This window comes from Ahaetulla prasina, chromosome 2 (assembly GCF_028640845.1).
Source record: "Ahaetulla prasina isolate Xishuangbanna chromosome 2, ASM2864084v1, whole genome shotgun sequence".
NCBI lineage: Eukaryota > Metazoa > Chordata > Lepidosauria > Squamata > Colubridae > Ahaetulla > Ahaetulla prasina.
The window spans coordinates 32,178,547-32,204,947 of NC_080540.1; the positions used below are offsets into that span (position 1 = coordinate 32,178,547).

Sequence of the window (26,401 nt, forward strand, 5' to 3'; positions counted from 1 at the left end):
TGAACTTAGAACTTTTTGGGTGGCTATGGAACATTCATGGTGGGGTGCTGATGGGAATGTACAGGGCTTAGATTCAAGCAGTGTTCCCCCCCCGCCCCCGTGGGGGGTTTTGCAATTTGAAAATATTCTGATGATGTTAGTACAACGATGTTGTTTTGAAGTGCTATTCTACCGCACTAACCACATGGCCACTCACGTTGGTTCTAGATTTTCAAATGATATGAAGCTGCTTTGACGGCTAATTTCAGCTACTTTTGATTGCAAAACAGGGGAAACCCATGCTGCTGGTTTGAAACAACTGAGATCGGAATTGGCTCCAGGAGCTGACAAAATAGAGTCCAGAATTTCCCTAGTGCCTTGAGGTGGTGATGATGAATTGTTCAATTGTGTCCTATGTTCTCTTCATTGTAATGATATAGTAAGGCCAGCGATTGTGGGGAAGACAAGCGAGTGTTGCACATGACATTCTGGGAGTATAAGATGATGAGTATAAGATGATTGCACCCATAGGCAAATAAGTGTGGTGACTGCACCTATCTGCAGTATTAGTGACGGGATAGTTTCTTCCTTTCACAGGTAAGGATAACAGATAAAAGTATCATCTTCCAACAGAGAGCCGCTCAAAAGTGTGTATTGCTGTGTGCTCTTCCTTCATCTCCTCATTTCCAATTGTATTTATATTTTAATTTTGAAGAGAAAAAAAATCCAAATAATCGTAATGCTTGTAACATTAGTACCCTAAATTGCAACTAGTATTGATGGAATATCTACTTTCCCCTTTTTCTTCTCTGTATGCATTCCTCCAAAAGTGCCTAAATAACAGAATATTAAGAATTTAAATATATTATATAAATATCATTGTACTGTAATAATGTATTGTATCATAATTTATACTAACATAACAAAAAGAAAAAAAAATGTATTGCTCACTTTTACAAGCACAGTGGGATGGGAGGGTGGTGGCAAACAGAGGTGGTAGGTTCCTGACCAGTTCTGGAGAACCGGTAGCGGAGATTTTGAGTAGTTCAGAGAACCGGCCACTTCTGACTGGCCCTCATCTATTCTCTGCCTCCCGAGTCCCAGCTGATTGGGAGGAAATGGGGAGGAAATGGGGATTTTGCAGTAACCTTCCCCTGGAGTGGGGTGGGAATGGAGATTTTACAGTATCTTTCCCCTGCCACACCCACCAAGTCACGGCAACAGAACTGGTAGTAAAAAAATTTGAATCCCACCACTGGTGGCAAAGAATTATTGGCAAATATTTTGGAGTCAAAAACTATTGACTGCATTTCACTCAGAAATCTCTCAGGAAATTCTAGTGTACTTTTTGTTGATTTAAAAATAAGACTTTTGAATGTCTGCACTCTGCAACTGAAACCTGACACAAAAGGACTGAGGCATGGCTCATTTCTGGTTCTGTCAGATAAGTTTTCAAATTATATTTGAAAAAAAAACCCCACATGTAATGGATGTTGGGACAAGAAACACAACTGTTGAAGAGCCTACTTCCCAGGGAAATGTGAATAAGGATTGGGGGCCGGTAGTTTTATATTTAAAATTGGCTTAAAAACCTATTTTGAAGCGGTACTTCTTTTGTCCACATCATGTTTATATTCCTGACAGCAAACAGGTGAGGAAGCAGTATACAAAACCTGTTTTGAAGAATTTTATTCAGAACGTCTATCCTTATAGAAAAAATGGGGACATTCACTTGGACCTTGCTCCTGGGTCATTAGAACTGATTTTTGCTCAACATCCTTTGGGGAATGAGGAACCCTTGTTCATACTAATCACTGTGTTTTTCATCTCCCTTGATAAGATGGGGAAAATGGAGAATCTGAATTCTCAAACAGGGCTACAGACAGAGCTATGTTGCTGAATTCCATTAAATTGCATATATCAACATGGAAATCATGTCGTTCTTATTTTTTTTCTAAGATCATGAGGAGAGAATCCAGAGTCAACACACACCTGTAGAACAGCAAACAACTCTCTGGGGTATCCCACATTTTCTGCACCATTGGATTTTAATTTCTGTTTAAAATGTTCTTTTTAATCTAAAAAGCAACAACAAAAAAGACGTGTATCTACTGCAAAGCAAAGCACCTGCCTCCACCATCAACTTTATATTCCTGGATGAATAATTGCTGCCAAGTCCTCTGTTTGGAAATTTATTTATTATTACTTATTCAATGGGTAAGCTGCCTGAAGGACCCATGTAACTTTATGTCAGTGTACAATATATTAAAACAATAATAGAAAACACACACACAAACACACAGAGACAACTTATAATGAGAAAAAGAAACATAAAAATCAAGGGATATAATCCCAGTATCAGTGTGGGATCACAAATTATCCTGGCCCAGGTCCTGCTAAAAGAACCATGTGTTAAGGGCTTTCCTATACGCAGACTTTGGAGCAGATGTGACAACCTGCCCCCACGCCCCCAAAAGCAAGTTTCTGAGGTCTGACAAGCTGACGTAATTTTCACAATGAATGAAATTTAAATGGTGGGTGATGTTGTTCACTGTACTAGATCTCTAGGATGGGCACATATAACTAGAGTAAGGCAGTTCCATAGATAACCAGACCCTGACCGATGAAGGATTTCATAGACAATGATCAGCATCTTGAATTCTACTCCAAAGCTAAAATGCATCACTTTAGGGGGGGAGGGGAAGGGAGGAGAAAATGTAAGCTTGGGTGCAAGGGATAGTGCAAGGGTAAGCCACCTTTTTATACCTACCGCCCACTTTTGTATCTCTGTTAGTAGTAAGATTTTCTAACTGCCCACTGGTTCCACAGTAATGCGCGGTGTATTGTCGTCTGCGCATGCCTCTCGCGCATCATGGATTGGGTTTGGGGGGGTGCCGGCTACCAGCTCTGCTTGACTGTTACAGCTGGGTGGTGTGCGGGGAGATGCGCGAGCTATTCTGGGACGAGGCTCTCTTGTTTGCGGTCGCACTATAGAGCCATTTAGTTTCACTTACGTAACATGAATTAAACTTATGCGCGGGCGATACAAATAGTATATTTTCAGAAATTTAAATTGTCACAGGGAATTTTATGAAAATCTAATGAAATTTTTTTTAAATAATGCTATGAATTTTTTTAAAAAAGTCAATTCAATTAAAAAAAAGGAAAGCGCTTCAGTATCGGACAAAACCCCTACTGCCCACCATAAAAGTTGGAACGCCCACTAGTGGGCGGTAGGGACCAGGCTGACTACCACTGGGATAGTAGGAAGTGCTCCAAACCTCATGTTAGCCATTTTATGATTGCATCAACAACACGCCTTCCAAATTCCAAATGTGCCAGTAGAATGTGCCCACCAGTGTCAAGAGGCTGCCTATTAGGCTATCTTGAGTGTGAATCATAAAAAACAAAATTCAGTGTGATGCTATAACTCTTTTCCTCCAGCAATATGGTCAATAGAATGAAGATTGGTTTTGCAATTCCAAACGAATAAATAAGGAAAACATGCAGTAACAAGCAGCTGCATTTCCCCCCCTTATGGACAAAGATAGGCTGTCTTGTCTGCAAAGGACATGAGCGATTGGATGTGACAGATGAAAAATAATGGAAATATCAGTGTTTAACAATATAGATGTTACTTGGAGGGAAATCAAGAAAATTACTGAGGCTGTCAACATATATGTTAAAGACACTCAAGAATGAAGTGAAGCTAAATGTTCCATTGCACAAATGTTCACTTGAGGATGAAGAGATTGACCTTCCCTCTGGTCTGTTTCTAGTCATAAATGGGAATGATTGAGTTTACTGGGATTTATTCCCAGGTATAGAGAGTCATGTTGCTGCAAATCAATGGAAATGATGGACTTGAATTATTTCAAGAAAATTATGGTAAATATTTTTTTGCTGCCAGATTCATGTGCAGAGCACAACGTTTTAGTGTGAGATATTTTTAACCTTTAAAGGCCTATATGACACAGAGCCAAGTCATTTGTGGGACCGCCTTTCTCTATGGACATGTATCTATCCTATCAGGTCAGAAAAGGTGGCCGTACTCCTTGTCCCTTCCCCTAAATATTGCCATTGGATGGGAGCCAGGAAGCATGCCTTTTTAATGGCAGCCCTGCCCTATGGAATCCTCTGCCCACTGAAGATCAGCAGGCGTTTCATAAAACTTTGATGACCCCAAAATCACCATCCTGCCAGCTGGTAAAGGAAGATGCACAGTCATCCTGAACACAAGATGACTACAAGGCCCAGGTGAACAATCTTCTGAAGGACACTATGAGACTCTGAAGAGAGATCCCACCAACAGTTACAAGAAAAAGGACATTGATTTCTTGCAACAATCAGAGCTGAAGAAGCTTCTTGGATGAGAAGCGAAACATCTTCAAAGAAGAACAAGAAAACCCAGCTGCCTCTTGAAAAAAAAAGCACCTTTGGGACAACTATGACCTGGATGACTGAGAATCTCCATAGACACTTCAAAGACTCAGGAATTTTCCCCAAATGCTGGGATAAGATTAGATAACTACACATTAGAAGTTTGTCTTGGTGCCAGTTTTTTGTTGTTTTTAATGTTTTAAAGTGTTTAGTTTAGTAATTTTAATATGGTTTTTTTTGTTGTTTTTAACTTTTAACTGGGAGCCGCCCAGAGTTGGCTATAAGATGGATGGCTATAAAAAATGTTTTAAACAACCAACAAATAAATAAATTCTGCTTTTTCTGATCTGTAGTAGCTAATCTGATCTAAATGGTATAGTGAAGGAGAGGGTTTATTCCTTTCTAGTTTCTAGAAAGAAACTTCTGCTAACCTAAAAAAAAAGTTCATACCTTCTGCATTTTTATTCTAAATTAATTACATTTAGAAGCACTGTAATTCTTAAAGTTGGGAGGAGGGCTCTCTCAATCATTACAGTAATTTAAGATTGCAAAAGTGGGAACCTTCTACTTCAAAGTTATTGAGAGAGTGACTTCTTCTCCTAATTATTAGAGACAATTCTCATTTACTATCCCCTTTATCCTTTTATTTTCTTTTGATGCAAGAGCAAGGCTGATGAATAATGAATAATGTGTAACAGAACTAATTTTGATTAAGTAGAATGTAAGTCCCTTGGAAATTTACTGAATTCCATGAAGTAGTCAATAAATCCAAATAAAAATCAAAGTACCGTCATCAATGTTGCTCACTTAGTTTCGCACTGACAAGATAGTTCTATACTTCTTAACGTTGTGCTGTCAACTGGGTATGATCAGTGAAGTGGTGTGATCTTGTTCTTCTAATTAATCAGAAAAATAAGTCTTTCCTGAACATGCTTTGAACAGGCTTTATTCATTTCTTTTTTTAAAAAGTACTTATTTAAGTTATTTTGGAGTTAACCTCTCTCCCCACACCCTTAGGTTGATGAACATGCAGATGAACATGTGCCAGTCCTTTGAAGCAAGCCAGGTCCAGAACAGAACACAACCTCTCCTGGAACTCTACTATAATAAGGTATAAGATCAGAACCTTGAAAGTCTACCATAATTTCTCCTCTGCCCTAACCCTAACTTTGCATTTCTTTCTCATGCCTTCTTCTTCTGAGATGTCTTGCATTCCTTCATTAAGGTCCTTTCTCTACTTCTCTATAATATGTGATGGCATGTATCTGCAATGTAGAGCCACACTCTGAAATATGGGGTACCTCTACTGCACATACAGGATAGGCACATTCCAAAACAGGTAGTCCTTGTGTTATGCCAAGTCAATGAAGAAGCTGGCAGGGCAAGTTGCAAGTTGCTCTTGCTGCTTTTCCTCCTAAGGATCATTTCTACGAAATACGAGATCTCTCTACCTGCCTGCACTCCATAGAGTCTCCGTGACTGAGACACCCATCTCTTCCTGCTTAATGACTAGAGTAGTCCTGGGTTATGATGACAATTGGGACTATTGGGATAGCCATTGCAAAGTGATGTGGTCTCATGACATCAAACTTAATGAGCACATCACTTAGTAATGATAATCCTGACAGTCCTAATTGCTCTCATAATCCCAGGGCTACCTGCAACTGGATATTACTCTTATATAGTCCTTCATGGAAGGACTCAAATTATCTGAAGAAGGAGCTAATCTCTTTACAATATGCAGAGAATATTTAAGAATCTATTAGTGAATATTATTTAGGTTGCAGAAGAGTTTTTTTCCTTGCAGCATAAATTCAAGTTCTCTTCCTATCAGCCCTTAAATCCAGGCAAGAAGCATAATCTATGAGTACTAACACTATTGTAAGATTACAGCAACAGATTCTTAATTGTTTGAAACTTAGTTGTTTGAAAGCACTTCTTTAATTTTACTTTCTTGCAAATTAGGGAGGATCCTTCCTAGATGATACCTATGTCTCTTTTTCAAATATGGGCTGGGAGAAGGACAGAATAACAGAGTTGGAATGGACATTGGAGGTCGTCTATCTAACCTGATGCTCAAGTGGGATATCCTATACCATTTCAGATAAATGGTTGTCCATTCTCTTCTTGAAAACTTCCAGTGCTGGAGCATTCACAACTTATGGAGGCAAGCTGTTCCACTGATCAATTGTTCTAACTGTCAGGATATTTCTCCTTAGTTCTAGGTTGGTTCTCTCCTTGATTAGTTTCCATCCATTGCTTCTTGTCCTGCCTTCAGGTGCTTTGGAGAATAGTTTGATCTCTTCTTTGTCACAAAACCTTAGATATTGAAACCCTCCTATCTTGTCGCGCCTAGTCCTTCTTTTCACTAGACTAGACATAACCAATTCCCAACCATTCTTATGTTTTAGCCTTCAGTCCCTTAATTACCTCTGTTCCTTATGCATGAGAGTTGACTCTTCCTCCTGTCTCCCACTGTCATTCCCATATACCATTATAATTTGCAAGTGGTCTACATGGCTTTCTCTATCTTGAAAACTGATGATCTACTGAGCATGTGGAATACTGGCTGTTGACTATAATAAAGGACGGACTGACTGACTCTTTAGTATGTTTTAGTCTTAGAGGCCCTGAAGCCTATGAGGACGAAGAATAATAATAGCTTCTGCCTTAAAATATGTGGCTCCTATTTCTAAAAAAAATTATGCTATTATCATTTAAGACTTTGAATAAATAGTTTTGTGTTGGTCTAGGCCAGCGGTGTCAAACTCAAGTCTAGGAGCTGGAGCTGGCTGGCAGGGTATTTAGATCTGGCCTGTGGGGCCAGCCTGGAAATAGCAAAGGACTGCCCCGAGGTGCTTCTGTCAGCGAGCTCCATTTTCACTGGCAGATGGTTGCAGGAGGCTGTCCCAGCCAAAAATAGAGCTTGGGAGCCTGTTTTCACTGGCAGAGCACTCGGGCCACCACAGGCGCCCCCGACAGAAGTGATGTTGAGCTGGCCATGCCCATCCTGGTCACGCCCACCCCGGCCCCCCAAGGTCAAACACAACCCTGATGCGGCCCTCAATGCAATCGAGTTTGACACCCCTTGTGTAGGGTTGTGTAGGGTTTTGCGACTGCAAAAGCAGGATGAACTCAAATTCTCAAGGTTAGTAATCTCACCTCTCACGTTGTCAAGAGATGACTCCATCAAACAAGTGATCCTCAGCCCATATTCAAGTTCATTTAATAATTTAGGAATGAGATGGATATGTTCTAATACAGTACCATAAATAAACTGAGCAGTAAAGATCTGAAGAAGTCTGTGCAGTAGCAAGCTTTCTTGTGCTGCTTTTTAAAGTGCAGCTATAAAAAAGCAACTGCAAACAACTTGCCTGACAAACCCAAGGGACAGCTGGATATCCCTATTAGCAGTAATAAGGTCAACTACTCATGGCTATGTTCACTTGCCTCTAACCATCTGCTTTTGCCCTACACCTATGTAGGCAATAAATTCAGCTACAAGGAAAACAATGAAATATTGAGTTATGTAATGTTTGCTGTTGAGGTTTCTTATACATTTCTACTCTAATTCAATATTGAATTATACTAGCAGAAATGGAAGTTGGGATGATATATAAATCCTTTTCTGTCCCCTCCCTCCTATTTAAAATGATTCTAGCAAACACATTCTGACCTTATTTTGAGGCCATTAATGTATTTATAACAGGAAGTGTTGCAACTATAACAGGTTATCATATTGAAAAACAAATGGCACAGACTCTTTGTCATAAATATAAAATGGATGCTTGTCAGTGATTCATAAATGCATATCAGGCAGCTTTTGTTCTGTTTCATATTTTTATGACAGGTTTTTACCTTTTTTTGACTTGTATTCAGCTGAAATTCAGTCTTATTTAAACAGATTGTACACTTTCCCATAATACCTGGGTCAGATAACATTTACTAACTTTCTAAATAAAAAGAATGGAACAATTTGAACTGTTGAACAAAAGCAGGATATACATTTAACATTTAACGGTGTCATCTGTACGCTGATGATACACAGCTGTACATTTTCACCCCTAACCACCCCAGTGAAGCCATTGAAGTGATGTCCCGGTGTCTGGAGGCCGTGCGGGTCTGGATGGGGAAAAACAGGCTCCGACTCAACCCCGCCAAGACCGAGTGGCTGTGGATGCTGGAATCCCGGTATAATTAGCTGAGGCCATCGCTGACTGTGGGGGACGAGTCATCAGCCCCCACAGAGAGGGTCCGCAATCTGGGCGTCCTTCTGGATGCACGGCTGTCGTTGGAAGAGCATTTGACGGCCGTCGCCAGAGGAGCTTTTTATCAGGTTTGCCTGATACGCCAGTTGCGTCCCTTCTCAGACCGGGATTCCTTATGCACAGTCACTCACGCCCTCGTCACCTCCTGTCTGGACTACTGCAATGCTCTCTACATGGGGCTCCCCTTGAAGAGCACCCAAAGGCTCCAACTGGTTCAGAATGCGGCCGCGTGGGTGATAGAGGGAGCGACTCGTTGCTCCCATATAACACCTCTCCTGCGCAGGCTGCACTGGCTGCCGGTGGTCTTTCGGGTGCAATTCAAGGTGTTGGTTACCACCTTTAAAGCGCTCCATGGCATAGGACCGGGCTATTTACAGGACCGCCTGCTGCTACCGGCGACCTCCCATCGACCAGTGCGCTCCCATAGGGAGGGTCTCCTCAGGGTGCCATTGGTCAGACAATGTCGGCTGGCAACACCCAGGGGGAGGGCCTTCTCTGTGGGGGCACCAACCCTCTGGAACGAGCTACCACCAGGTATCCGCCAACTCCCTGATCTCCGGACCTTCAACACGAGCTGAAAACATTTCTGTTTCAGCGCGCAGGACTGGTCTAATGGTTTTTAAATGGGGTTTTTATTGGTTTTATAGTGTCCAGCCAACTTTGAATTTTCTCTTTTTAAACTGGTTTTAATTTTTGTAACAATTGTTTTATTCTGGCTGTAAACCGCCCTGAGTCCTTTGGGAGAAGGGCGGTATAGAAATTTAAACAATAAATAAATAAATAAATAAACAAACAAATACATTTTAAAATGTATTGTAAACTGCCCAGAGTCACGTAGCTGAGCTGGCCAGTGTAAAATTGTGATGAGTGAATGAATAAATAATAAATAATAAAACTGTATTTTGTCTTATTCATGTAAATAAAATATTATAACAGGTGATTGCTCAAATAGAATAGTCTTTCCTTTGACAGAGTGACAAAATCTTCCCGGTTACATCTACCCATCCCATCAGACCTGGCAAAAGGGATATATAGCAGGTGCAGTTTGAAAGGCAGTTCCATTTGATGAGACCTTGAAGAGGAGTCTTTTTTGCTGGGGCATCTGCCCTCTGGAACATCCGCCCATCCGAAAGAAGGTTAGACCCAACCCTTGTGACTTTCAAGAGAGCCCTTCAACCTGGTTACCTGGAGATCGCCCTAATAAAAAAAATCCTCTGTTTGCCTTATATGTAATATCTTCCCTCTTGTGATCTTATTTATGTTTGTTGTATTTAACTGGACTTAGAGAATTATACACACACATATTTTTTTAAAAAAATATAAAACGTGTGTGTGTGTAAAATATTTTTAAAAAGAAAATTAAAAAAAACTAATACAAATTAATGTAGGAAAAAAGGAAAGAAGATTTTTAAAGACTTAATAGTGCAAGAAAGAAAAAATAAAAATAATTGCAAGTAAACAAAAAGTACAATTTTAAGTTTACCTTTTATTCTATGGTTACCACACATCTCTTTCTATAATCCAATCATCAAAATCATAAATTATAAATTTGATGAATACATTGCATACATACATACATACAGGCTTAGACTGTATACAGGAGGCATGCTAGGCATTGAACCACTTCCACACGACCTGCCTCCATAGAATTCTGAGGATCCAGTGGCAGGACAAGGTGCCAGGCACAGAAGTCCTCTCCAGAGTAGCCTGCTATCAGTACACACCCTGCTGATGAAAGCCCAGACACGCTGGGCAGGCCATGTTGCAAGGATGTCAGACCATCGCATCCCTAAACAGCTCCTCTATGGTGAGCTGTCTCAAGGAAAGCAATCACACGGGGAACAAAGGAAGTGATACAAAGACATGTTGAAAGCCCCCTTCAAGTCCCTGGATATCGATAACACCTCCTGGGAAACCCGGCAGAAGATCGATCGACATGGCGCACGCTGATCCACCAAGGCTGTCCGACATCAGAGGACAGAAAAACAACTATAGCACAAGAGAAGTGAGCACTCCACAAAGCCAGAGTTGCAAATGCTGCCACAATGGTGCCCACAGGTCTGCCCAACATGTGGCAGAACATTTTGTGCTCGTATAGACCTTACCAACTACCTCCGGACACATCATGGACAGCTCACAACCTGTTAGATGTCAAGGTCCTCTTCGAACATGATGGACTAACACAGGGGTGTCCAAACTTGGTCCCTTTAAGACTTGTGGACTTCAACTCCCAGAGTTCCTCAGCCAGCTTTGCTGGCTGAGGGACTCTGGGAGTTGAAGTCCACAAGTCTTAAAGGGACCAAGTTTGGACACCCCTGGACTAACATCATCAATATACATACATACATACATACTTACAATATGCACTGAAATACTGAGGTTATATATATTAATACTGAGGATATTGACTAAAATATCTGAGCTGCAGATATTTTAGTCAATATCTTGGGATGTGCTTGGAAAGATAGTATTCAGTTGTGGGATATCTGGTGAGATGTACACAGAAACAAGTTTTAAAAATACATGTTTCTAAATTACACTGTTTTGACAAACATACTGCAGGGTTCTCTTCAACTGTTCCCTGTGCTGCATCTTTTAATAAAAGAGGGGTAACTACAGGTAGTCCTCGACTTACAACCACAACGGAGTCCAAAATTTCCAAGACAGTTGTTAAGTGAATTTTGTCCCATTTTATGACCTTTCTTGCCATAGATGTTAGGTGAATCACTACAATTGTTAAGTTAGTAACACAGTTGCTAAGTGATTCTGGCTTCCCCATTTACTTTGATTGTCAAAAATTTGCAAAAGGCGATCATGGCATGCCAGAACACTGCAATCGTCATAAATACATGCCAAATGTCCGAATTTTGGTCACATAGGAATGCTGTAATGGTTGTAAATGTGAAAAGCAGTTTGTTGTTGTTAGTCACGAAGTTGTGTAAGACCTACTGTGACCCCATGGACAACATTCCTCCAGGCCTTCCTGTATTCTACCATTCCCCGGAGTCCATTTAAGCTCACACTGACTGCTTCAGTGACGCCATCCAGCCACCTTGTTCTCTGTCGTCCCTTTCTTCTTTTGCCCTCAATCTTTCCCAGCATTAGGCTCTTCTCCAATGAGTCCTTCCTTCTCATTAGGTGGCCAAAGTATTTGAGTTTCATCTACAGGATCTGGCCTTCTAAAGAGCAGTCAGGGTTGATCTCTAGGACTGACTTGTTTGTTTGCCTTTCAGTCCAAGGGACTCGCAGGAGTCTTCTCTAGCACCAGAGTTCAAAAGCCTCGATTCTTTGGTGCTCCGCCTTCCTTATGGTCCAACTTTCACAGCCATACATTGCAACTGGGAAAACTGTAGCCTTGACTATACGCACTTTTGTTGGCAAGGTGATGTCTCTGCTTTTTAGTATGCTGTCTAGATTTACCATAGCTTTTCTCTCCAGGAGCGACGTCTTTTAATTTCTTGGCTGTAGTCCCATCTGCGGTGATCTTGGAGCCCAGGAAAATAAAATCTGTCACTACCTCCATTTCCCCCCCCCCCATCTATTAGCTATGAATTGAGAGGGCCGGATGCCATGATCTTAGTTTTCTTAAAGTTGAGTTTCAAGCCAACTTTTGTATTCTCCTCCTTCACCCGCATCAAGAGGCTTTTTAGTTCCTCTTTGCTTTCTGCCATTAGAGTGGTATCATCTGCATATCTGAGGTTGTTGATATTTCTCCCCGCAATCTTAATTTCAACTCGTGATTCATCTAGCCCTGCCTTTCTCATGATGTATTCTGCATATAAGTTAAATAGGCAGGGTGACAGTATACAGCCTTGCCGAACTCCTTTCTCAATTTTGAACCGATCAGTGGTTCCGTGTCCAGTTCTCACTGTTGATTCTTGATGTGCATATAGGTTTCTCAAGAGACAAATAAGATGGTCTGGTAGTCCCATCTCTTTAAGAAATTGCTACAATTGTTGTGATCCACACAATCAAAGGTTTTAGCATTGTCAATGAAGCAGAAGTAGATGTTTTTCTGGAATTCCCTACTTTTCTCCATGATCCAGCGTATGTTGGCAATTTTTATCTCTACAGGAAAAACAGTTACAAGTCACCTTTTCAGTGCAATTGTAACTTTGAACAGTCTCTGTAATCAACTAACCATAGTCATGTTATATTTGTGAATCAACTTGATGATCTTGGAAATAGCAACTGCTTGCCTCAAACTCCACTTCCATGGCATACCTCAAGTGTGTGGTAAGAAGGAAAGACAGTAGGTTAAAGAAGGGTGAATAGAAGTTGAGGTAAATTTATTTCAAGGGCAAGCATGCTTAACTTGGGAAATCTTTTTTACAGTTAACAAGATACCAAGGAGAGTGGCAAGTACAAGGCCTTATGCCACAGTGATTCAGATTAAGCAAGGTTATAATTCCTCTGAGAACCCTGAGGACAATTAGAGCAGCGTCTCTCAACCTTAGCAACTTTGAGGTGCGTGGACTTCAACTCCCAGAATTCCCCAGCCAGCATGCTTTTGGGCAATTCTGGAAGTTGAAATCCATGCATTTTAAAAGTTACCAAGGTTTAGAAACATTGAATTAGAGCATGGAAGAAGAAGAAAAATAATTTGCCTTTTTAATCCCCCCTCCCTCCCCCCAGTAGGCTCTTTTATATAATGATATGTGACATTAACATGGCTTCTTTTAGCAAGCTACATTGGTGGTCAGAATTATTTCTTTAAAACTAACCCATGTTGGACATTGTCAGCTTTGGAGACACAGAAATGAAAACAGCTGGCTTTTGATCATAAAAAGTAATGTATTGCTATTCCAGAAAGTTTTATTCCAAACATTTTGCTCCTAACTTAATCTCCTGTTTGAAACTCTCCGAAATTGTTAGAGTCTCTAAATTGTTGTCACAGTATTTGTAAATTATATTAAAATCTTGACACCAGTTTCTATTAATATATAGGCATAAGCCTCCTCGCATCCTGGACATAAACTGTTTCAACTCCTACCCTCAAAACGACGCTATAGAGCACTGCACACCAGAACATCTAGACACAAGAACAGTTTTTTCCCGAAGGCCATCACTCTGCTAAACAAATAATTCCCTCAACACTGTCAGACTATTTACTGAATCTGCACTACTATTAATCGTTTCATAGTTCCCATCACCAATCTCTTTCCACTTATGACTGTATGACTATAACTTGTTGCTGGCAATCCTTATGATTTATATTGATATATTGACCATCAATTGTGTTGTAAATGTTGTACCTTGATGAACGTATCTTTTCTTTTATGTACACTGAGAGCATATGCACCAAGACAAATTCCTTGTGTGTCCAATCACACTTGGCCAATAAAATTCTATTCTATTCTATTCTATTCTATTCTATTCTATTCTATTCTATTCTATTCTATTCTATTCTATTCTATTCTATTCTAAATGGGCAAAGTTGAGAAAGAGAAGGATCAGAGAAAAGGAAATAGGTTGATGTACGATCACATTCACATTCCTCCTGGAAAAGAAATCCAGAAGACAGAAAGAGTATTATGCTGAGTAACTGTCTTCTACAAGATTAGAAATCTAGCATGTATCCATCTTGTTTAAACTTAGTTAGACAGAGAACTTCCATAATAACTGTCTCTATTTCATTCCACTTGTCTTTCTGAAGCCATGAAGAGACAGAGCGTACTGTATATTTTATAATCTGGAGCACCTCTGGCTCATTTTATTGTCCATATGGCTTCCACTAAATCTTGCCTTTTTTAGTATTACAAATTGGTAAGTTCATATTATTATCCTTCTGGAAGCAAGCATGCTTTATTATTCTGACAGGATTTTAGAATGTCAGATTTTTAGCTGCTGTTTGGAATACAATTGGGTGCTATCTGTTTTATCAATGTGCTTTTAATGGTATTTTAATTAAGTTTTTAATTCAGATTTTTATTAATATGTTTACTATTTCATTTTTATTGCAAGTGTTGAGGCTGGTGAGGCGGGAATGATTAGTTTAGCTTGATAGAGATGTTATGCAAAACTTAGCTTAGCTCTCCTCTAAGACCATCAAACCCGCCAGGTATCTGTTAATTTGGAAGGATAAAGGAAAAGAAGTCTAGAGTTTAAATTCTGGAAACTGGACCCACATATCTATGACTCCTTTGTTCTGCAATGGACAATTGTCCTCTGTGTTTTGCATTCATTCTAGACTACACTTCCAATCTTGCCAAGCAATGTCTAGGGATCTAGGGATTAAGTGTCAGGAGACCTACAATTTACTGCTGTAGCCTAGTAGAAGCCAGTGTATCTTAGAATAATAATTTGTGTTCAAATATATGATCTAGAGGGAGATTCTTTGTTTTCTCTCGGCCCTCTTTTCGGAGAAGAAGGAGAATTGCATCACATTATCCAGTTGTATGCTGTCCCTTCCTTGAAGAAATATAAGTTGCAGCCTGTGATGTAGCCAGCCAGCTGGGCGTTTCACTATGTGTTTAAAATGAAACATCCTCTTCTATGTGATTTAAACAGATGTCAGGACCTATGTTTCTTCACAGCCCACTTGTTGCGATTCTAGTCCTCCGACCAGCAAACCGTCTGAATTGTTGTGTCTCCTCTCTTCCCTACAGGAGCCTTGGGAAGCAGTTTCCTTGAATTTTTTTCAATGACTTAGTACATGTCAAGAGCCCGGAGGCCATTTTAGTAGCAATTGATTTATTTTTTCAGATGGTCTATTTCATGGATGAGAATCTCTCTCTCTCTCTCTCGGTTTGTTTTTCCATTCTTCCTTTCCTTCTTTTTTCATTTCAGTTATTTATTTTCCCATTTTGTTTTGATAAATAAATAAATAAATAAATACCCATTTCCTTTCCTGCCATGGCTTCCCATGCATCCTGAGATGTCTTGTCTTTCCGTTCAATACATAATCCAGAGCCACAATTTACTCAAAGCCTACAATTTATGATCCATTTTTTAAAAGCCCTATGTTCTACTGCATATAATGTTCAGCATGTCCTCTATTGGATTGCAAAATGGAGAAGATAGATCTCATGTTAAAGGAACACCCTTGCTGCTTTGTAAACTAAAAGCAACAATTGGTCTGACTTCTACCTCTGCCCAGGTTCACTGAGAATGACTCATTTCCTATTTCCACTAAGATGTTACTAGAGCTCACCTAATACCTGAGCCTATTACTTTCCAGCCTTTCAAGCATTTTCCCAATCAAAAGCCTCCTAGTTTCTTCAAAAAGAAAGAGAATGGGATAGCATAAAAGCTACGGCTTGCAAAGTTGCTAACTAGTAGTTCCTAAAGACTGCCATTATGTTAAACCTATTTCATTTGATCAATGCATCAAGTGATCCACCAGTCTTTTTGCTATCCATTTCATATCTACTTATTTAGAAGGTGCGAGAAAGAGAAACAATGAAAAGGAGGGTACATGTGTATATGTAGTTTCCTTTGCAACAGGCAATTGACTTATGTATGTGTGGTATTATTCTTGTCTGCAATAAAGTTTCTAACCTAATCCTGGTATCTGCTGTCAAATCAAGCTGAGAATCAAGCTAAGGGTTAATTGTCTGGAGACTTACATTTTATTGCCAAGCCTGACTCTTATTAGAGTCAGTTAGCCTTGAGTGCCATCCTTCTGCAGAAAGGCAAGTTACTAATTCAGTAAATACATTAAGAAATCAATCAATCACATCTATAGACGAGTCTTCCTTAACTTGGCATTCTCTATAACTGTAACTTTGTTGCTTGTATCCTTATGATTTATATTGTTTCCTGATTGCTTATTTGTACTCTATGACTATCATTAAGTGTTGTACCTTATGATTCTTGATGAACGTATCTTTTCTTTTATGTACACTGAGAGCACATGCACCAAGACAAATTTCCTGTGTGTCCAATCCTACTTGGCCAATATTCTATTCTATTCTATTCTATTCTATTCTATTCTATTCTATTCTATTCTATTCTATTCTATTCTATTCTATTCTATTCTATATAAGTTAAATTACCACTTCTATCCTTCCAGTGCTTTCTGCGGATGATGGAACTGTACCTGGAAGGCACCAGGTATGGAAAGGAGGTTTAAATGAAATAGCATAAATGTTGTCATACCTCACAGGGAAAAGGGAGAGATTGTGCAATTGGGTTAAGGAAATAAAATGGCAGGATGATCGTGGTATCAAGAAAAGTTAACATTGATGAGAAGAATACATCACCTTGGAAGTGTATTTCTATACTGCAGGATTAGAATTAATGGAAATGTATATGGGGACTACATCTGCACAGCAATGAAGTAGGGTAAATTTTTCAAAATTAGAAGAAAGGCCCAATAACTTCATGGTTGGGCATTTTAAATCAAAGTTTCTTATGTCTCTTCTACCTTCAATATTGTACTGACTTTATAAGGGGAGCAAGCAGAAACAAAGGTAACAGCCAAAGAAGTTACCCCTGCTTTAATTATGATTAGGTGTATGATCTCTGCCAATTATTTTTCTATTGGTTAAATTATACTGTCTCCTCTTAAGAGGTTCATTTCCATTTAGGAAAGGAAATGGGTGGCACTGCATTTTTCCCAAGCTTTAAGCTGCACCTGATTACTCTCCCAGGAGTTATTTGTATATCTGGTCAACTCACTTATAACAGAGATCCCTGGTCCCCAACTCCCAACCCCTGGGCCATGCACCCATCCCGCCACGTGGTCAATTAGGAACTAGGCTTCACAGCTGTAGGTGAGTGGCGGGTGAGCGAGCGAGTGAAGTTTCATTGGAATTTGCAGCTGCTGCTCAGCTCTAGCGTCACTGCCTCGGCTCCACCTCAGTTCATCAGGCATTAAATTGTCATAGGACCATGACACCTGTTGTAATCTGCACATTCAAAGGATCCAGGTTGCATGCTCCTCCTTCCCTCCCCCCCGCAGTCTGTTGAAAAATTGTCTTTCACAAAACTGGTCCCTGGTGCCCAAAAGGTTAAGGACCATTGATTTATAATACATCTTGTTAGGCTTTTTCTTTAAAGAAAGGCACTGTTTAGCCCATGTTTGTAACTTTGCTTTGGATATCATTAGAAATAAGTGGCTGCTATTAAATTCTGTAGCTTCTGAATGCAATGCTAATGTTACATATTATTTAAAAATCTCCACTGTCTCTTCCAAAGTTGGAAATCCTATTCTTATGCTTCTTTTTCTAAATAGGCATATTTCATAATGATGAACATGTTTCAATGTCTCCTGCTAATTCATATAAATTATACTGAATTCCCAAATGCTATCTTACTTGATGAGCTTAAATGGATTCCAGTGGATGGTAGAAGACAAGGAAACCTGGAGGAACATTGTCCATGGAGTTGCGATGGGTCATACACAACTTCGCAACCAACAACAACCAAATCTTACCTGATTTTTTCTGAATTAGGTTTATTTTTGTAAGAGGTATAGTATTTATTAAGCAATCAAATTTTGGTTTCTTTCTTAAAGGAAGCAAGTTGGTGAGTTTATATATTAAAGAATACTTCCAAATAATACTAGAGAAATGATTCATATTTTCTTCTTTACTTTACTTTTGTTTTTGTTTTTTGTTAGAATTTCTTCATGTTATCCACTCTCTTACAATTTGTCGATCTTTTTAAAAGATCAACAAGATGGGCCAATCTTTCTTAGGCTATATATTGCACTTTACTACATCTACCAGTATTTGTTATAATGCTGTAGGTTGATCTCATAATCACATCTTTCTATATTTATAGCTTAGTAACACCTTTTTGGCAGGCTGCTGAATTCATTGAGGAAATAGCAAGTGACATATTTTATAAATTGCTTGTGCATCTTAAAATGAAATTAAGACTTTAAAGTGTGTGGATCTTGGTGTTTGTATTTTCATTAAGATAAATTTTAATTTTCCTTAAACAAATAAGAATCTATTAATTAAATTGAAGATAATGTCTTATCTTCATCAATGACTTGGACGAGGGGATAGATGGGGAACTCATCAAATTTGCAGATGACACCAAGCTGGCAGGAATAGCCAACACTCCAGAAGATAGGCTCAAGTTACAGAAAGATCTTGACAGACTTGAACATTGGGCGCTATCTAACAAAATGAAATTCAACAGTGAAAAAAGTAAGGTTCTACATTTAGGCCAAAAAAACAAAATGCACCGGTACCGTATATGTGGCACCTTGCTCAATAGTAGTACCTGTGAGAGGGATCTTGGAGTCCTAGTGGATAACCATTTAGATATGAGCCAGCAGTGTGCAGCAGCTGCGAAAAAAGCCAACACAGTTCTGGGCTGCATAAACAGAGGGATAGAATCAAGATCACGTGAAGTGTTAGTACCACTTTATAATGCCTTGGTAAGGCCACACTTGGAATATTGCATCCAGTTTTGGTCGCCACGATGTAAAAAAGATGTTGAGACTCTAGAAAGAGTGCAGAGAAGAGCAACAAAGATGATTAGGGGACTGGAGGTTAAAACATATGAGGAACGGTTGAAGGAACTGGGTATGTCTAATTTAATAAAAAGAAGGACTAGGGGAGACATGATAGCTGTGTTCCAATATCTCAGGGGTTGCCACAAAGAAGAGGGAGTCAGGCTGTTCTCCAAAGCACCTGAGGGTAGAACAAGAAGCAATGGGTGGAAACTGATCAAAGAAAGAAGCAACTTAGAACTAAGGAGAAATTTCCTGACAGTTAGAACAATTAATAAGTGGAACGACTTGCTGCAGAAGTTGTGAATGCTCCAACACTGGAATTTTTAAAGAAAATGTTGGATAACCATCTGACTGAGATGGTGTAGGGTTTCCTGCCTGGGCAGGGGGTTGGACTAGAAGGCCTCCAAGGTCCCTTCCAACTCTGTTGTTATGTTATGTTATGTTATGTTATGTTATGTTATGTTATGTTATGTTATGTTATGTTATGTTATGTTATGTTATGTTATGTTAATGTGTTATTACTAAATAAATATTTGGTCAATTGGTTCTTGCTAGTGAGGGCCAATCCCTTGTCCATAACAGCTTCTGAAAGATATATAAGTGATAAGAGGTTATCAATAGGGGGGAGAGATAATTTTTGGGGATGGATTTTGAGAGAATGGATTTTGGGCAAAATGGCCATGGGTTATAGGAGAAAATAGGCATTGAAAAAAGGGAAAATTTGGCATGGAAGAAAACAAAAGAAATGAAATGAAAGTAGGATGACTGCTAAGAAAGCCTTATATGAAAAAGTATTAGAAATTGGTACCCATGAGAATGAATGTATGTCAAATGCAAGGAACCAGATCCATGTAGGTTCATATAGAGTTCAAGCTAAGTATTTTATTATATTCTGCCTATTTTTTACTATTTAATTTATTAAATTAAATTTATTTACTATTTAATATTATTACAATGTTTTTCCTCTCGAAGACTACTTGAGCTTCAATTGCAACAATATGTGAGCACACAATAGATTCAAGCTTAATGTGAACCGCTCCAATCTTGATTGCAGAAAATATGACTTCACCCCATTTCTAAGAGGTCTGTAATGGGCGTGCATAAGAGCACAAGCGTGCCTATCGTTCCTGTCCTATTGTTTCCTTTCGTTATATCCAATTAATATAGTTATTACATACTCATGCTTATATATATGCTTATATATTGTTTAGTTATTTCATGCTTATGCTTATATATACTGTGTGACAAAATAAATAAATAAATAAAAATAAATAAATATTTTACAGAAATTTCCCCAGATTGCCTGCCTTTTCTTGGCAGCAGACTAATAAAGCTCTCTGGAGTTTGGGGTGGGGGTCAGTCCAGTGGTGAAATCCAATTTTTTTTTTACTACTGGTTCTGTGGGTGTGGTTTGGTGGGCGTGGCAGGGGAAGGATACTGCAAAATCTCCATTCCCACCCCACTCTGGGGTGAGCCAGAGGTGGTATTTGCTGGTTCTCCAAATTATTCAATATTTCCGCTACCGGTTCTCCAGAACTTGTTGGAACCTGCTGGATTTCACCCCTGAGCCAGTCCTGAACCTCTTGTGGCTGCGCAAGGTTGAATTAGAGGACCTTCAAGGTCCCTTCCAACCCTACTATTCTGTTATTCCTCTTCCTTGCCTGGCTGAGTGTTTCCCAATGACAATATAAGAATGCTTATTGTTCTAAATGAAGGACACAATTAATTAATTGGCTTGAATTATGGAATATTTTTATGAGTGTGAAATTGAAGGTTGGTTACTGTATGAATTAAGAAAGGTACAAAGCAAGTGTGAGAATAAATGGATCGACACTGAGCAGACAAGGATAAGATTCTTTTGGTTGCTTTATGTATTTCTAGGCAACAAGGAATGCTTGCCATGACTATAGATGCGTTTTGGGGCTTTTCCCCATAGCAGTGTCAGTATGCTTTTCTTCAGTCCATCTGATGTGGCAGAAATATGTGCTGATATGCTTTGCACTGCCTGCATTGGGAAGTCATATTGTGTTTCAGTAATAAGGTAACAACTGGTGCTGTCCACCCACATATAAAGCGGGACAACTTAAGGACAGTGATTGATGGATTTCCTGCTGGTAGGAAAATCAACTAACAATTGCTCTCCCTATGGAGAGAAAAATGGTTACATCAGTTGTCAAAATGTAGATCTCGGCTAGCTCATCTACATGTGTTCATTTGTGGGCACATCTGTGTGATAAAATAGGCAATGCAACCCTGCTTGTCCAGGTAGAATCTTCATGGATCAAGCACCGTACCAATAAAAATGTGCAACCCATTTTGGAGGGGATCGGTTGTGTATTTTGTCCAATAAAGCAGGTAACTATATAGCTGCTCATATCTCTTAAAGCTTTCTAATTCTGCAGGGAAGAAGCAGTGAAACACCTGATCCATAGGAAGAAGGATGGGCAAGGGGCTCTTTGATGCTACTACACCCCCGCATCCAGCCCTGCCCCACCTATTAAGAACTGCAGCTTTCTTCCATTGGGAGAGCTAAAGAACACCCTCAACTTTCTCTTCTCATGCAGGGTTTGCAGGGCAAGGTGGGGTTGGAGAGAAACAAGTAAGATACTTGTTGACAAAAGTCTTACTTTCTTCTCATTACTTTCTCTTCCCTGCTTCCTGGAAGGCAAGAGAAATGTGAGAATAAGAGTGGCTCTTTAGATAACCACCCCTGCTCTTGTATGGTTCAGATACATGCATAAGGTAAAGGTAAAGGTTCCCCTCGCACATACGTGCTAGTTGTTGCCGACTCTAGGGGGTGGTGCTCATCTCCGTTTCAAAGCCAAAGAGCCAGTGCTGTCCGAAGAAATCTCCGTGGTCATGTGGCCGGCATGACTAAACACCAAAGGCGCACGGAACGCTGTTACCTTCCCACCAAGGTGGTCCCTATTTTTTCTACTTGCATTTTTACGTGCTTTCGAAACTGCTAGGTTGGCAGACCTGGGACAAGTCACGGGAGCTCACGGGAGCTTACACAGCACCACTAGGGATTCAAACCGCCGAGCTGCCAACCTTTCGATCAACAAGCTCAACGTCCTAGCCCCTGAGCCACTGCGTCCTTGCATGTATGTATGGTTCAGATACACGCATAGCATAATATATATATATAAGTAGATTTCCCCTATCCAGTCATGTCCAACACTTGGAGGCAGTTCTCATCTCCGTTTCCTAGCCAAGGGAATCAGTGTTGTCCAAAGATGGTTCCAATATCATGTGACCAGCATGGCTATAATGCCAGAGGTGCATGGAACACTGCTATCTTCCCACTGAAGTGGTACCTATTTATCTACTTGCATTTGCATGCTTTTGAATTGCTAGATTGGCAGGAGCTGGGGAAAGAACGGGAGCTCATCCCTTCATGTGATACTTGAATCTCGAACTGCCAATCTTTTGGTCGACAAGCCCAGGGTCACCATAACCCTATAGCCTAATGCATTGGTGTCCCAAAGGTGCTTTTTTTCCAAGAGGCAACTGGACTTCCTGGATTTTCTTTGAAGACGTTTCACTTCTCATCCAAGAAGCTTCTTCAGCGTCTGTCTTCAAAGAAAAACCAGAAAGCCCAGTTCCCTCTTGGAAAAAAAAAAAGCACCTTTGGGACAAGCATGACCTTCATGACTGAGAATCTGCATAGACTGGTGTGTATTTTCAGGGGTCTAGTGGTTCCAGAGAACCACTAGACATGAGTCAAAAAAGTTATGTGTCATGCATCAGATTCTTTAGTACCACTCGAGGTGGAACGGGTTGGTTTGTAGGGAAGAGTGGTTAGTGAGCCATTTGCCCTACTTTCCTTCCCCTCAACAAATGTATGATTCTACAGATCATCTGCATGGAATCAGATAACGTGTGGCTAAAGATCAAGTTCTTCCCTTTTCTTGTCATTCTTCCAAACACCAAAGGTCAGTAAAGTGCTTCATGTGTAGATTTCTGAATTTGGGAGGTGATGGTGAGGTGACAGTGGGGAGGATGAAGCAAGATTTTCTTATTAGAGTTTGGTAGTTGAGTCCTTTTCCTTGATATCAGTACCTTCTAGTTAGCTAGAATTTATTTAAGAAACTGTCATCAATACCTTCTAGTTAGCTAATCCTAGAATTTAAGAAAGAAACTGTCAGAGATAAAAGAGTTCTACAAGTGCCTAAAAATGCAAAAAGTGACCACTGGAGAGAAATAACTTTTCAGTTGTGATCTGTAATGGTTGTGGTATGTTTGGACTCTTACTACAAAATTAGAAAAAATTAATCACTTCCCTATTGTTGCTAACATTGTGCTCAATTCAAAGAAAATGCTAGCATTTTATACAATTGCCTGAAGAAAAAGCTAGATTGGAGCAATGAGTAGCCACATCTCAGGTGCTGAGAGAAGGAAGTTTATCTAATCAAACAAAGGAGGTTTTTGAGGAAGACCATCAAAAAGAGGTAATGCCAGTGAGTAAGAATGTCCATAAGCAGATTTAGAAGCTATTCTGCAGTAAGGAAATTTAGAAAGATTTAAGAATCTGACAGAACAAAAAAGGGTTTGAGTCTTCAGGGAAAGAAAAATGTACCATGGAACAGGAGACAAGATAGTGGACTCTCAAGGGGAAATGAAATGAAATAAAAAGTAGAACTTTTATAAACTTAGCAGTCTTTGTTGCCTAATGTATAGAGCCGTGATGGCAAACCTATGGCATGCATGCCACAGGTGGCATGTGGAGCCATATCGGCGGGCACGCAAGCTGTTGCCCTAGCTCAGCTCTAGCGCGCATGCGCGCACCAGCCAACTGATTTTTGGCTGTCCCCTCCTATGCCGCCCCTCCCCTCCCCTCCTAGGAGTCTCCACATGGCCTATTTTGGATGCCAGGTAGGTACAGGGCTCATATGAATGTTCTGGGAGGGCGTTTTCGGCTTCCGGAGGGCCTCCAGGGGTGTGGGGGAGGCTGTTTTTGCCCTCCTCAGGCTCCAAGAAAGCCTCTGGAGCCCGGGGAGGGCGAAAAACAGGCCTTCCAGTCCCACAGAAGTCAGGAAATGGGCCGTTTCTGGCCATGGAGGCTTCAGGGACGCCTAATAGGCCCAAAATGGGGTGCAGGTGGTGGTGGTTTGTGTGTGCATGCGCGGGGGGCATGTGTGCACATGCGGGGGGGTGGGGCACGGGGGGCATTGAATTATGAGTGTGGGCACGTGCATGTGTGACCTCTCCCCCCGCTTTTGGCACACGATGGCAAAAAGGCTAGCCATCACTGGTATAGAGTATGGAAAATAGATGCAATATGTCTGAATTGCTATTACAAAAAGGTAACTTTGATTTAATTATGTATGGAAAGCTGGGTCAATCACAGGAGGGCTCTTAAAAAAATCAAGGTGTATTTACCTTCATCTACCCATGGATAAAGAAATTAATTCAGTTGTGGGAATTCTCATAAGGCCACTCTTATCTTCTTAATAATCATGCTTGGAAAGAACTAATTTTAGTTTTAGGCAGCGGCCAACAAACTTTCTACTATGGGACAGCAAAAACTGAGGTCCAGCCAGTACCAAAGCCCACTGAATATGCTGCTGTCTTCAGTAATGCACTGTAAGCTTATCCTCCCCAGTTCTCAGTCCTCCCACAAATTTGGAAAAATTCTTGCAGCAAAGATAAATAAAGGATAAGAATTTTCTTAATTCTGAAGTCTTCGTACAAAGTGCTTTTGGTTCCTAAACTAGGTTTTCCTTGAGCTAGCTTTTTAAAAGAGTTTTCTAATAGCCATAGCAATTGTTTTGTCAAGAGATTATTTGAAGATCTGTCTCTTAGGTAATCTAGAAAAGGGAACACAATGCCCTTGCCCTATGGAAGAAAGCCTGAGTTGTGAGAGTGTCCTGCAGGTAGATAGATATTCCACCTTAGCCTGTGCTTAAGAAAACAATCTCTTTAGTTAAGAAATCAGCTTCAGTTCAGATAGGATGTAAAAAAACAAGTTCAATGTTTTTCAATCTTTGCCTCTTTTCTAAGGGGATTATTACTGAATTCTTGAAACTACTTTCAAGACATAGGAATACAAAAAGATAGTAAAGCACTGTTCTAGGTTCAACACAGCCACTTCTGAATTCCAGGACTTGTGATGATAAATGCTTTCCAATTTATTTGTTTCCAGTCTGTGGATACTGCTGTTTGCGGTTGCTGAAAATGAATGCACCGGTCCAAATACACTCAACTGCTGAGCCACATATCAGCAATCATTTCCATTCCTCAGGTTTCTACTTATGCGTGAGTATAAATGTGGTCAAGGCTGGAAATACACATTTCTTTTTAAGATGGAGAAACTGGCTGTAAGATTTAAGAGTACGCAAAAGAAAAGTTACACTGACTGGTTCTTCCCGTATTCTCAAAACATCTGTTTTGCCTGAGCTGTAAACAGCATCTTACCTTGGGTTGGACTGAGAAAGGGGGTTCATTTCTTTCTGATAGTGACTTCCTTGATTAACAGGCTGTGAAAGATACAAGAAATAAGGAGTCAAATAGTGATTTTGCCTGTGTTCTTTTAATGTACATAAATCTGAACTGTCATTAACTATTTACAAAGTACGGTATATTATGTATATTTAATTCTGACAAAAAATATAAAAAAAATTACTTCCTCGGGTCCAAAAATTCCCCAAAGAGGTTGGTGGAAATGTGGAAGGATAGCAAGGCACACATCTGTATAATACAAACTCACATTGTCAGAAAGATAATATATTTTTGTACTGAATGAAACTGTGACAGGAGGTTGTGATAGGTAAGTATCTCCTTGCATACAGGTTTCACTCTCCAAAACCTCAGAAATACTTCAAATCAGTTCAATGCTCAATTGTCCTTCATACAGCTGATTCAGAAATATGGAGATTCTCCATGTATCAGTTAGTGCAATCTAACTGATCAACAAGAGAGCATAAAAATATCACTCAGACAGCACTTTCCCCCTTCTATGCTTTGTTTACTTGTTTAGTGAGTTGTAATAAATAATAGTGCTGAGTGCACTTGTTAAAAGGATTTAAATGCCATGCCATTATACTTCATGTCCCAAATTTAACAGAACAGTGAAAGGTGAAAGATAGCATTTTCCCCATAGAGGTTCATCATCAGTCTGGCCGAACCGCTGTGGGAAAGGAGGAAAGCCCCAGGGAGAAAATTCCTAGCATATCCCAGAAATGTACTCCTGGACTTCCAGCTGTACCTTTAGACTAGCAAAATACTTAAAAATATGACAGCATCCAAGCTGAGAAGGGCTTTAACATTGGCCTTTTTTAATGGTCCTCCTTTGGCCATTTTGAAAGGCAGATACAAAACAATTTTATTTGCTGCTTTCTTATGTCTATTATGCTACAGG

The 26,401-nt window shown here is 39.9% G+C and overlaps 1 protein-coding gene across 1 annotated transcript in view; it reads right to left on the reverse strand.

Moving 5' to 3' along the window:
- CFAP20DC (CFAP20 domain containing) overlaps positions 1 to 26,401 on the reverse strand; it is a 203,844-nt gene that overhangs the window by 44,901 nt on the left and 132,542 nt on the right. The window contains exon 13 of the mRNA XM_058167803.1: positions 25,459 to 25,520. Within this exon, the coding sequence (XP_058023786.1) occupies positions 25,459 to 25,520 (62 nt within the window). The remainder of the gene's footprint in view (positions 1 to 25,458; positions 25,521 to 26,401) is intronic.